Source organism: Staurois parvus, unplaced genomic scaffold (genome assembly GCF_062004578.1).
Source record: "Staurois parvus isolate SC_StPar_1 unplaced genomic scaffold, SC_StPar_1.0 ptg000106l, whole genome shotgun sequence".
Classification (NCBI taxonomy): Eukaryota; Metazoa; Chordata; class Amphibia; order Anura; family Ranidae; genus Staurois; species Staurois parvus.
The window spans coordinates 8,469,112-8,482,052 of record NW_028317902.1 but is presented as its reverse complement, the minus strand read 5'-3'; the positions used below and the strand labels follow the sequence as shown (position 1 = coordinate 8,482,052).

Below are 12,941 nucleotides of genomic sequence, written 5' to 3'. Positions count from 1 at the left end.
AGCTGGACATTGATGGAAGTCACAACACTGCACTAAATGCTGATGAGAATTTGTATTTTGCGGTTTATATTTACTAAAATAATTGCATTTTCATGCTTTGTATACTGTGGGAGACCAGATAAGTGAATTCAAGGTCCTAGGTATACAGGAGCGGACTGACAACTCATGGGGCCCCCGGGCAATAGGGGATCATGCAGCCCCTGTGTCCTTGCTCAAACTCAAAAAAGCCTATGAAAAAGGTCCCTGGGGCATCTCATGGGGACCACTACTGACCCCGGGCCCTCGGGCAGTGCCGAGTTTCCAAATGGTCAGTCCGCCCCTGTGGGTATAGTAACACTTTAAGAACATACCTACAGAACCTATCTTGTTCATAATCCGGGGACTGCCTGTACACCTATTATAGGCTTGGTGGCTATCATAAAAGCAAGGGCTTTTATGGTGTAGAGCTTGGGCTGCAATGAGAAAGTATGAAAAGGGAGTTAAGGTGATGTGCTCCTGGGCCTTACCTCCATAACTGTTGGTTTATAGCACAGATATACAGGAAATGTTGCGGAACCATTTATTCCAAACTGCATACAGATGGTTCAGGAAATAGCCAAAGTGAATAGATGATATACACTTTTTATTCCTATGGGACGTGAATTGCCAATAATATAAATGTGAACGTAATATATGGAAAAACATAACTTGTTTCTTTTAACACTTGGCAGATATACAAAAATTTAAAGGTCGATACATCCATAGCCGTTTCTATAAAAAATCCGAACATTACCAAGGGAAGAATGTTCTAGTGGTGGGAATTGGAAATTCAGCAGGGGATATCTCTGTGGAAATTAGTAGCAAAGCAAAACAGGTAAGGTAATTTTCCCGTTTGTCAGTTAAACTCATTCTGCCAAGCTTCTACAATCTGATAAATTAGAGGTCATGTTGTTCCTAAATTCCTTTAAGAATTTATAATGATAATTTGGATTCTGTAGTTATTATTCACTAATACTGTAAGTAAACAATAAGATCAAACATGTATAAGAGTCTGGATTCTGCGTGGATGTGCCTTTTAACAGAATAGGGATAATTGGAAATTAGATTTCAGCCTACAATATTCTTTAAAGCCCAACTCTGGGCTGTTATTGATTGTACCAATGCAGTGGGGTGCACAGGTGGAAGGAAAGAAAATCACTTGAATACTCCATCAACACAGTCAGTGCTGATGGGGGAATGCCTACCGCAGTGCTATTGTGTTCTGCTGGCTGGGAAGCATGGGTAGCCTGATTGACTGGCAGAACACAATGATTACTGCTAGCAGGTATAGCCACCAGCAGTAATCGCACGCTAAAAAATATGACAGGCTGGTCGATGAATCGACTTGGGTACAATCAGTGTGCACATATATGGATCTAATCTCTGCAGGTCCCTGCTAAACTGGCCAAGATTCGATCCATCTATGGCCAGCTTAAGTTTCACCAAAGGGTTAGCAGGTTTCCTTTGCTTGTTAGTGGCATATAAACTCCTCAGTCCCCCAAGTCCTGTCTCACATCATAGTAGACCAATGGTGCACAAGAACTAAATTCTGTCAACACTGCACTTACATGTCAAAAGGGGGTCCTGTTATATCTCTTGGAACACCTAATATTTGCTGTTGGGCATATGGTGTTGTATCATTCATGCTCAGCAAATAAAGGGTGCTGTGGTTCCTCCCTCTGATTACCACATCACTACTGTATCATGTGGTTATATAGTGACTAGTGGAAGAGGATGCAGCACTCTGTGGCTAACATGCTATCTGACATACCTGAAAGCTTTGAATAGCAGTGGTGCTTCGAGCTCTTCAAGAGAGCAAAAATTAAAGTGCAGAGAAAATTGCAGCACTCAGAAAAGCATAAGTAAGAGTAAGGGACCCCTGAAAATGTGCTAGAGCGTGAAACGCATTGGGTAGAGTTAGAGTACTGACGTCATTGCCACCGCATGTTTGCATGCATGTTTGCATGTGGCAGCCATAGTTGTAAGTTTGGACACTGTTTGTTGGCTTTATCCTGTTTTGTGCTTAATATTTTAATAAATACTACATTGTATACCTCCATTTTGGCTCCACTTTTGGCGAGTATTTACTCTACACAAGTGGGGCTGTGAACAACTAACACACATAACCCCTTCTACAGTGACAATGTGAATAGTGAAACAAAACTCTAACATAACAATCATATAATGTAAATCAATCCACTACTGAGAAATAATAAAGTCCATAATATCATGTGGATGTCGCTTCCAGTGTTTTAATCTTCCTGTTACTTAATATCCCAAACCAAAATCACTACGTGCTCCTGAGACAGCCTTTCCTTTTAGGTATGCACTCATCAGACCAACATGCCTCCCACTCTCATGGTTGGCATGTATCGCTTGTTAAATCTCCAATTGTGGTATCACCATGTAAACTTCATAGACTTCATAAACCTCCTTACTCTTCTCCATCCGGTATCATTATCATGAAATAGTAAAAGATATACTCCAATGGTACAGTAACCAATACTCTCTGGAATTTAGCTCCAACCATCACATCACCTCATAAACAAAAATCTCCACATAATGATTAAACTTAAAAAATGTTAATATCTCAAAGTATATGAAGTGCGCACTCACATGTGAAGGGTACCCAACCGTATCAAGTATAATTAAATTACGTTCTGCTTGAGAAAGCTATGTGACAAGTGATGAAAAGCATCGGAGCAGGGCTTTGGATGAGGTAACAATGCTCCATGGAGCCGGCAATAGTAGCAGCAGTAGTGGTGTTCATTGATTGACATCATGGTAATCATTGTGTTTTACCCACTGCATGAGCTCAATCATAGCTGACTTCACATGGCACAGGTTCACGGATCCTGGGCTTATTTATAATAACAGAGGCTGATTGTACTTGGTGCGATTGGGCACCCTTCACATGTGAGTGCGCACTTAATTTACTTTGAGATATTAAAATGTTTTAAATGTGGAGTCTTTTGTTTATGAGGTGATGTGATGGTTGGAGCTAAATTCCGGACAAGTTGTGAATGATAGCTGGGATCCATCAAGTTGATCTACAGTGTCCATACTGGGACCAAAAGCGCAGTTAGACCAAATATAGTATTATGTGAGGTCATACTGCTGGAGGTGAGCAGACATGTGGTGGAGGAATAATTGCACTTATATATTTTGGAGCACTTGGTTGTTACAGAAGGATGGAAGCATTCTAATGAAGATAAATTAACTTATTTTACACATAATTTTGTGATTTCATTTTGCAATGTATTAATATATTGTAGTGCTGCACTGATCACTGTATTTATTAGCTAATCCTGATATGATAAAAGATTTGGGTGCACTAGCGGCTGTTTATTTTAGAAAAACAAAATAATTTAGGTTATATTATATATTTTACACTGAGGTGATTTATTAGATAAGTAGTTGTTAACTATAGAAACATGCAAGATCATCTTATATTGTATAGCTAGTAGTAGCTATTCAAATTCAGCCTAATTTGTTCTGTAGTGCTGAAGTCATACAAGCTGTCTCTTCAGATCTAAAGAGTGTCAGGAATATACCCTAAAATTTAGCCATACCGTAACTTGGCCACCTTAATCCAATCCCCATGAAATGTCAAGGCAAACGTTGATTGACTAAAAATATCATAAAAAGTGTTAATTGTTCTAGGTACCTTTCTGAAGGTGTAGGACCAAAGGCAAAGGGGTGGTCAGGTCTGCTTGGGTACCTTTATTCCTGAAAAATATTTTCAGCCACCGTCCAAGAATCCAATTTCAGCAAGCAATGGCACAGAAAGTTTTGCTGGACTTTGGCAGAATCTTCAATTAAATACATGCAAGCAGTTGCATTATTTGCATATTTGCAATGAGTCAGTGACCCAGAAAGTATTAAAGCTTTTGGATATACATAACAACCAGGCAACTAGCATTTTTGAAAGAAGAGGTAAGCATTTGCAGTCTACATATTCACTCAAGTTGGTTCTTTTCAGGAGTGTAGAATAATGGTAATAAGAAGATATTTCTCTTCTTTCTCTGTGAAGAGGGTATTTGTTCAATAGAAATTTTAAAAGTATCACATTCAAGCATTTCTGCCAAGAAGTAATGGGTAAATTTGGAGACCTTATGAACGCACATTAACCCCAGCTGAAAGAAATCCAGGTTAAGATCAGAGGCATTTGTGATTTACCTTTAATAAACAATCCAGATAATTTAGTTAAATTGTAATTGGGCAGCACATGACCTCAAGGCAAAAATGTGCGTAAAGCTAAACCTTCATCGTGACTAAACTAGGTCAGTGTACTCTGGATGAACCTTATGCAATTTGCTAAAAAGGCCAATGTGGGAAACTAGTAATGTGAATTAAAAGCAAGTGTTGTCTAACAGTGCATATTCTTTAAAATGCTTTTCCTATTCTGTGGCAATAGAAATTATTTTATTTTATATTTGATGTTATTGCACATGTCCTTACCATGTACTATTATTATGTTTATGTCCCTTTTTCTGCTTGAAATGTTTACATCTACTCACTTAGACTAGAGTATTGGTTAAATTCAGGTAGTTCTTCTGACCACTACTTTCAGAACCTGTAGCTATGGCAGCACCAGATTCTTAAAGAATTACCGCCAGTCTTCAGATTAGGAAACTGGTGGTACTTAAGATAATTCTAAATTGGTGTACAGAGGTATGCCAGCTTCCTGAATTGTGCTCTATTACTGATCCATTCAGCTGATTTGCTTAGAGATTCCCCATCCGAAAACTACATGTAAACAAACTAAGCTTGATATAGAACTGAGAGACTATTTCCCTATCAGGTCTGAATTTTTTTTGATTGACAGTACAAAGGAATGGGTGGATTTGAAAGCAGCTATTGTACTGAATAGCAGCTTTGAATCCACCCACTGCCATGCACTGTCAAGCAAAAGTAAATAGAAAGAACAATTGGTGGGAATAGGACTTTTCAGGCGCTTTGATTATACCAGACTGATAAACAGTTAAAATAATGTTTAATTCATCCATGCCATAAAAACATGTACATCAACAGTTATGCACATGCTCTATGTCAGTTAGGTACACAGTGAGTTCAGAAACAAACCTTTACACATGATCGTCACATGATGTTTTGCCATTCAGGCTTCTTCAGGAAGTTCACATGTACGAAGGTTACTGTTGAACTTACAAAAAAGTGATATAAGAAACAACAAATTGTTAAAGTTCTACTAAACACACAATAGTAAAATCAGTCTGTATATGCAGTAAAGCATGCTTGTTATACTCACTGTGGAACCTATCTCCTGATAAGACATATGGTGTGGAGTCACTCTGCATATGCTCAGTTTGGTGTGTTTTGCTAGAGAGGTTTTTTTTTTTCTTGAGATAGTGCATATGATCTGCACAGGGCCAATCATTACTGTCCAGACAGAGGTCAGGAGTTCTGCATCCTCCTAGAGCAGAAAGAAAACTCCTCCTACAAGCTTTCAGCAGTGTTCTGCTGAACACTGATAGAAGTCACAAGACTGATTTAACTGCTAATGGGAAAAGGTATTTAGCAGCTTATATTTACTAAAATAATTGCATTTCCATGTTCTGTGTACTGTGGGAGACCAGATAGAGTGAATACAGAGTCCTGGGTTTAGTAACACTTTAACTGATGTCACAGAATAATTCCACAGGCAAAGCAGCCAAACCCACCAACTGAATGGAAAAATATCACACACTTCGGACCCACACTGTGGAGAGCACCACCATGGTGAAAAAAAGGAGACACTACACATCCATGCTTTTAAGAATTTGAATGGCATTGATGTAATAAACATTATTATAAGTGTTTATCAGTCTGGTATAATCAATGCTCATGAAAAGCTCCATTCCTACCAGTTGTTCTTTCTATGTGCCTTTAAGGGATGTGGTGTAATCACTTATACCTTTCACCCACACAATATTTCCTTGTCAATCAAAAGTAAAGTGACCTGATGGGGAACTAGTTTCTAAGTTTTCCATCAGGCTTCACCCATCCCAGGTCAAAACTTCTCGATCATGCCTCTGTCAGTGTGATAAGAGCAGTGGCCAAAAAGGAGAACACTTACAAAGGTTTGTCCAGGATGGACACTCTGACCTCCTTGCGGGTGTCGGCAGATTCATGTACTTGTCTCTAACAGGAACAGAAATTGGGCACAAGCATCAACACTTTCATTGCTGTGCCAAATTCCCTAATGAAGGGTTTTGTAAATAGTGCAAATGAGTTCTTGTCTGGATTCTACACTATTTATATGTGTTAATAGTGGAGTGTCAACAAAAGCCCATGTACAGAGCTTAGACTGCACTATCAGGGGAGGCATGTGTATTCTTATTAGCATATTTGTGTGCTTTGTATAGTTCTTATATATCTGTACAGTAATCCAGCATGGCAGGAGTTCCCTGTCATAAAGACCAATCACTGCTACTCATTCACTTGTGCAGGGTGACTGGCCTTGAATCTACTTTCCTGCCTCCCTTCCACAGCTCTGCTCTCTGCCCAGATTATGTGCAGCGCAGTGATGATATCACGGGTAATTTTTCAACTGACATTTGAAAAAGACATTTGATGCACAAAGTGGAATTACTTTATAATCTTTGTGGCTATTGAAGAATATATTTAAATAAATGATTGTGTGTCCAGGGTTCAGCTTTAAGTAAAAAAAAATATACAGTATGTACTGTATAGCACAAGTTTAGGTTTCCAAAGCCTTTCCAATGTCTTTACAGAAAGATTGCTGTAGTTGAATTGTGATAAAATAATTGTCTGTTTCTTAGTAGCATCACCCACCTGAAATCCAGCCCTTGACACAGGAATTCATCCATCAATCAATTCTAGTTTCTCCTTGTTCATATATGCCCAAGAATAGGTTCTGCACCAAGGCCAGCAGCTATCAGACAAACAAATAATCCCCAGCTACCTGAACTCTCACTTATGGCCTTTACATACCACTGGTCATCTTCTCTTCTTTCTGTATATGTAGAAGATGTGGAAGTTCATGGCTACCAGCTTGTGAGCAATTCTGTGTCCTGTGAACTCCTTCAACACTGGTCTGTGGACAACTTTGTCGCTGTGTTTTTACCCTCTGGATATTGAAATTCTAATGAAAATTGTACACCCACTTTTTTATCCTTGTGTTGTTAGAATAATATATAATCTTTATATTACATTAATATGGTGGATTGCTCTATTTCCAGGAGTCCATTGAGAAACAGTCACTACAGAGCAATAAAATTAGCTGCTCTAAACAATTAGCTCAGTGATTTTTCTTTGCAATATTTTTATTACTGTGTTACAAAAATAGAAATAGAAACAGTTTCACACAGTGTGCATGGAAATATCAGGATAATATTGAGAAACTGAACAGGGGAAATACAGTCTGCAGTGGAATACATTGAAAGAGACTTCTCAAGTCCCAAGGGGTCGAGTTGGATTTTGCACATAGAGAAGTATGAAACCACCTTCACAGTGGGTGAACCAAGCAACAAGACAAGCCTAGAAATAGACTATAGAAAGAAAAGAGCATAGAGAGACATACATTATATATACAGTATTATCAGTTTCCTTGAGGTAATTGCAAATTAATTTAGGCTGAATAGTACCAGGCTGTTGAAGATCCCTGCAAGACCTGATCAAAGCTCCAAGCATTACAATGGAGTCAGAAGTCATTGCACTGATTTCAACTGAATCAAGTAGGTAGAATTTGACTCTCTTGATGCTGCCAGTGAAGAATAAACTGGCAAATGAAACTGTAATATCGTTTGTGCAAAGTTTATGTGAGTTACATGCAGTTTGTGGCTTGTGCAGAGTACATATGTAAATTAGTGAGTATTTAAAGAGGTAGATGGTTATGAACATGATATTTGAGAGATAAGGGGGCATAGGGCATTGTCCAAGCTCCTAGTTTAAAGTTATAACCCCTCCACCTGGGCTACTGAAAGGTATAATGGTGTCTATATGTAAGGACACAAAAAGATTGAAAGAGTCCTATAGCTCTGCCCAAGACCAAGGAGTGGGAAAAAAAAGTTTGTTTTTTTTTGTTTCCGGTATTGGCTTTAACAACATAAATTTTTAGTTTTGTGGATTTATTTTAGAAGCATAAGGCCTGAGATTTGGAGTTAAACAGTTAGTTCTGTAAGTTTGGGGTGGATAGTATGGCTAGATAAAATATACAACTTTCATACCAGGTTATTATCTTGATGGGAACCAAAGCCAGCACTACTTATATCCTTACTGTAGAGCAACAAAATTAGCTGCTCTAACTAATCAGCCCAGCAATATATTAAGCTTCTGAACATTGGAAGAGTGAAAAGAAGCTGCTAAGGTATTGGTTGATCTCTGATCATTAAATTAAGAGTTTAAGCACCACTTAAGAGTCTAAGCACTAATCACAACAATCCTTCAGTTCCTATATTAGTTTAATTGTCAGTTTTCAAAATTTCAGGTATATTTAAGTACCAGACAAGGCACCTGGGTTGTAAGTCGTATATCTCATCATGGATATCCAATAGATATGGCTCTAGCAACACGTTTCTTTTTCTGGATCTCAAATCTTTTACCTGCTAATCTATTCAACAAGATGAATGAGAAACACATGAGCAGTTGGTTTGATCATGGAAATTATGGATTAGAGCCTGAAAACAGGTATCATTCACAAACCAAGTAACTCTGTAATTGACTGCACCTTTTTATTTATTGTTGTACAATGATTAAGGGAACCATATAACTTTTATATGCAATGGTATAACAAAAGCACCCTTAAACACTGCTCTTTAGAATTGTGTGTATTTTTAGAGCTATTATAGCATCGCTACATATTATATCATTCATTAAAAATATACTGTGTAGGAGTAACAAATTTCATGTGTTATTTTTGTGAAATAATTCATTTTCTAAAACCAATCTACCACATTCTACAGATCTTTTTTCAAGGAGCCCATAGTAAACGACTACTTACCTAGCCAAATCCTATGTGGAGCTATTAAAGTAAAGCCAAATATTAGTACATTCACTGAAACCTCTGTCATCTTTGAAGACGGAAGTGTTGTGGAAGATTTGGATGCGGTTATATTTGCCACAGGATACAGTATCTCCTTTCCATTTCTAGAAGACTCAGTCATCAGAGTTGACAATAACAAAGTTGCTCTATACAAAAATGTCTTTCCATTAAGTCATGAGAAGCCAACAATCGCATTCCTGGGACTTGTTCAGCCACTAGGCTCCCTTTTGGCAGTTTCAGAGATTCAAGCACGTTGGGCCACCCAAGTGTTTAAAGGTTTGTACTAAAACAAAATTGAGCTTTTGTGTTTTGATTTGCATTAATTATGTTAGTTGCTTCCAGAGAAGTGATTATAAGCATCATACTTGTTATTGCAGCCTATGTTACCCAAACACATTACATTCTGGATGTAAAGCTTTCATATTTGGAACTTGCATGCTCACTCACTACCCGGTCTACTCTCTATCCAGTGATAATGTCCCTAAAAACACTATCATTGGACAGTAGGGTGGCAGTTTTGCAGGACTTATCTTAGAGGCCAGTGATGTGGTAAAAAATCAATCACCAAACTCACCAAAACTAAAAGTACACCTCTGTTATGCCAATGAATACAGTCCCTATATTTCACATGCAACACAAAGCGTCATGATAACTTTATCAATTATATTTTGCCACAGGCACTGCTCATTTACCTTCAGTGTCAAAAATGGAGAACTACTACAAAAAAACTGTGGAACAGAAATTAAAGTGGTGAGTTAGAACTATATGGTTGTTTTTTTTCTAGTTTCCTATAATTTATAATATACAAAACAAAGCCCAACTGTCCAGAGGTACACTATGATACAAGAACCTGTTTATATAAAGATTATGCCTGTCTGTGCATGATAATACAGAGAGAGCATCCACTGCCAGTCAACCAATCAATTCTGACTCTTCACCATTACTCAATGCAGATTTCCCTCCTGCCTCTGCTTTGGTTGGTTGCTAGGACTGCTGGCCATGATGTGTTGCTCTGCTGCCAACATGTCCAGGCCTGTTCTAACTCCTGGCTTCTGCCCGGCTGCTCTGCATATGTAAAGGTAAGGAGGGAACTCTGCTGGGCATTACTAGATGTAAGGGGGAATTCTGCTAGACATACATGGATGGTGTGTATGTGTGTGTGTGTGTGTGTGTGTGTGTGTGGGGGGGGGGGGGGGGTTCTATTGGGCTATCCTGGGTATAAGGAGGACTCTTCTGGGAATTTCTGGTTGTAGGGGACTACTTTGCTGGGCACACATGGATATAAGGAGGAAATCTGCTGCTGAGTTCTAGATGTCTTGGAACTCCTGAATGGAAGAAGGGAATCTGCTGGGCACTCCAGGAGTCCTGGGGGTACTACTATATTTTTCAGCCCACGAATATTTGTAAAAATATACAATGTTACATTTGTCCTGAAATGTTTCAAGGCCCCTAGTCTAAGGGTAATCCTTGCATTGTAAGTGTTGATCTAACAGTTCCATGCTGATATTGGTTATCTTCCAATATAGCATCAAGCAGGTGCTTCAGGAAGCACCCCCACTTCAAAACACCAGTCAGTTGCTGACAGGCACCAAACTGTTTTGCACATTCTTTCCCTTAAAGCAGAACTACACTGCTGAGAACTACTTTGCTGAAAAATCATTTTGAAAAACACCCCATAGCATTTCTGGCCATCTTGAGTAAGGGCATATAGTTTATGTAGCATTGACTTCTAGGAATACATCTGCCCTTAGTTCAGACAGAGAAGCAGAAGTGTGTGCTTAGCTGAGAAAACCCCACTTCCTCTCCAAAAGGCTCCTGGGAGGCATGACATCTTTTTCCTAGGCAAGAAACCAGGATGTAACTGAAGAAACATAAAAAAAATAGTTTTAAACAAGTATATATGTTACACTTTCCTATCTATTTACTAATTCTAGCAGCATAAGGGTTACAAAAGGTCGATGTTGATTGAGAGAGTGAAGTTCCACTTTAAGAGAAGGTGCAAGAGTGGGGAAAGTTAACTGCAACTCACCTACCCCTGGTTTCATCCTGTACTAGTTCCCATCTTTACTAAAAACCCTATGTGGGGTCAAAGTTTGGGGACCTCAGCTAGCCTATGCTTCCAGGCTTATTAAAGGGTATATCTAGGTCTTACCCAAATTTAACCCCAAACCCTCCTCTCTCCCTCTAGAGAATGTGACAGAATTAGTTTTTTTGTTTACCTTTTCTCATAGAGAGATACAACCTTTATTACTGTTACTCCTTCTAACAGGATCATCAGGCTTGCAAAATTTTTGCAGGGGCATCTGCTGGGAGGTCACATCCTACTGGCTTAAGCATTTCTCCCAGAACTACATTTTCAAAGAGCTTTTTCCCTGTATCCTATGCATGCATGTGGATAGGGAAAGAGAGGGGTGGGGGATAGGAGGATTTCTGCTGTAGAATAGACAGTGCCGACTAAGGTGTTTTGGATTTCAGTACACTGAACGTCAGTGTAAACTGGACGTTTGGAGTTCACAGAATTTTTTTGACAGATCAACAGATTTTATTTGCAGTTGCAACAGGGGATTAACATACAGTTGTGTTCAAAATAATAGCAGTCAGACATCACTAACCTGATCAATCATTGTTTTTGGTAGAAATTATATTTTTACATGGCAAATAATTTACTAGCCGGTGTAGTAGAGTAATAGAAATCCAACAGACCCAACAGTCATGACATGCATGCTGCTGATTCTGTGTAATTGAATCACTAATTTGAAAGCGGCATGTTCAAAATAATAGCAGTGTGGAGTTCTATTAGTGAGGTCAGTCATTCTTTGAAAAACAGGTGGCAATTATTACCCTTATTTAAGGAAGGAAGGCAGCAAATGTTGTACATGTTGATTACAGTGCATTTCTCTCTGAAATTCTGAGGAAAATGGGTCATTCCAGACATTGTTCAGAAGAACAGCGTACCTTGATTAAAAAGTTGATTGGAGAGGGGAAAACATATAAAGAAGTGCAGAAAATTATAGGCTGCTCAGCTAAAATGATCGCAAATGCTTTAAAAATGGCAACCAAAACCTGAAAGATGTGGAAGAAAGTGAAAAACTACCATTCGAATGGATAGAAGAATAGCCAAAATGGCAAGGACTCAGCCAACAATCAGCTCCAGGAAGATCAAAGAAGATCTAAAGTTACCTGTGAGTACTGTTACAATTAGATGACGCCTATGTGAAGCCAAGCTATCTGCAAGAAGCCCCCGCAAAGTCCCACTGTTGAAAAAAAGACATGTGCTGAAGAGGTTACAATTTGCCAAAGAGCACATTGACTGGCCTAAAGAGAAATGAAGCAACATTTTGTGGACTGATGAAAGTAAGATTGTTCTTTTTGGGTCTAGTGGCCGGAGACAGTTTGTCAGACGACCCCCAAACACTGAATTCAAGCCACAGTACGCTGTGAAGTCAGTGAAGCATGGTTCCGCAAGCATCATGATATGGGGATGTTTCTCATACTACGGTGTTGGGCCTATTTATCGCATACCAGGGATCATGGATCAGTTTGAATACATCAGAATACTTGAAGAGGTCATGCTGCCTTATGCTGAAGATGAAATGCCCTTGAAATGGGTGTTCCATCAAGACAACGACCCCAAACACACCAGTAAACGTGCAACATCTTGGTTCCAGACCAACAAGATTGACGTTATGGAGTGGCCAGCCCAATCCCCGGATCTTAATCCAATAGAAAACTTGTGGGGTGACATCAAAAATGCAGTTTCTGAGGCAAAACCAAGAAATAGAGAAGAACTGTGGAATGTAGTCCAATCATCCTGGGCTGGAATACCTGTTCACAGGTGCCAGAAGTTGGTTGACTCCATGCAACACAGATGTACAGCAGTTCTCAGAAACAGTGCTTATACAGCTAAATATTCATTAAG

At 39.0% G+C, this 12,941-nt stretch overlaps 1 protein-coding gene across 1 annotated transcript in view; it reads left to right on the top strand.

Moving 5' to 3' along the window:
* Positions 1 to 12,941, top strand: part of LOC149467576 (dimethylaniline monooxygenase [N-oxide-forming] 2-like) — a 66,145-nt gene that overhangs the window by 49,528 nt on the left and 3,676 nt on the right. Inside the window, exons 5-8 of the mRNA XM_089671547.1 lie at positions 711 to 853; positions 8,468 to 8,667; positions 8,943 to 9,298; positions 9,700 to 9,772. Of these exons, the coding sequence (XP_089527673.1) occupies positions 711 to 853; positions 8,468 to 8,667; positions 8,943 to 9,298; positions 9,700 to 9,772 (772 nt within the window). The remainder of the gene's footprint in view (positions 1 to 710; positions 854 to 8,467; positions 8,668 to 8,942; positions 9,299 to 9,699; positions 9,773 to 12,941) is intronic.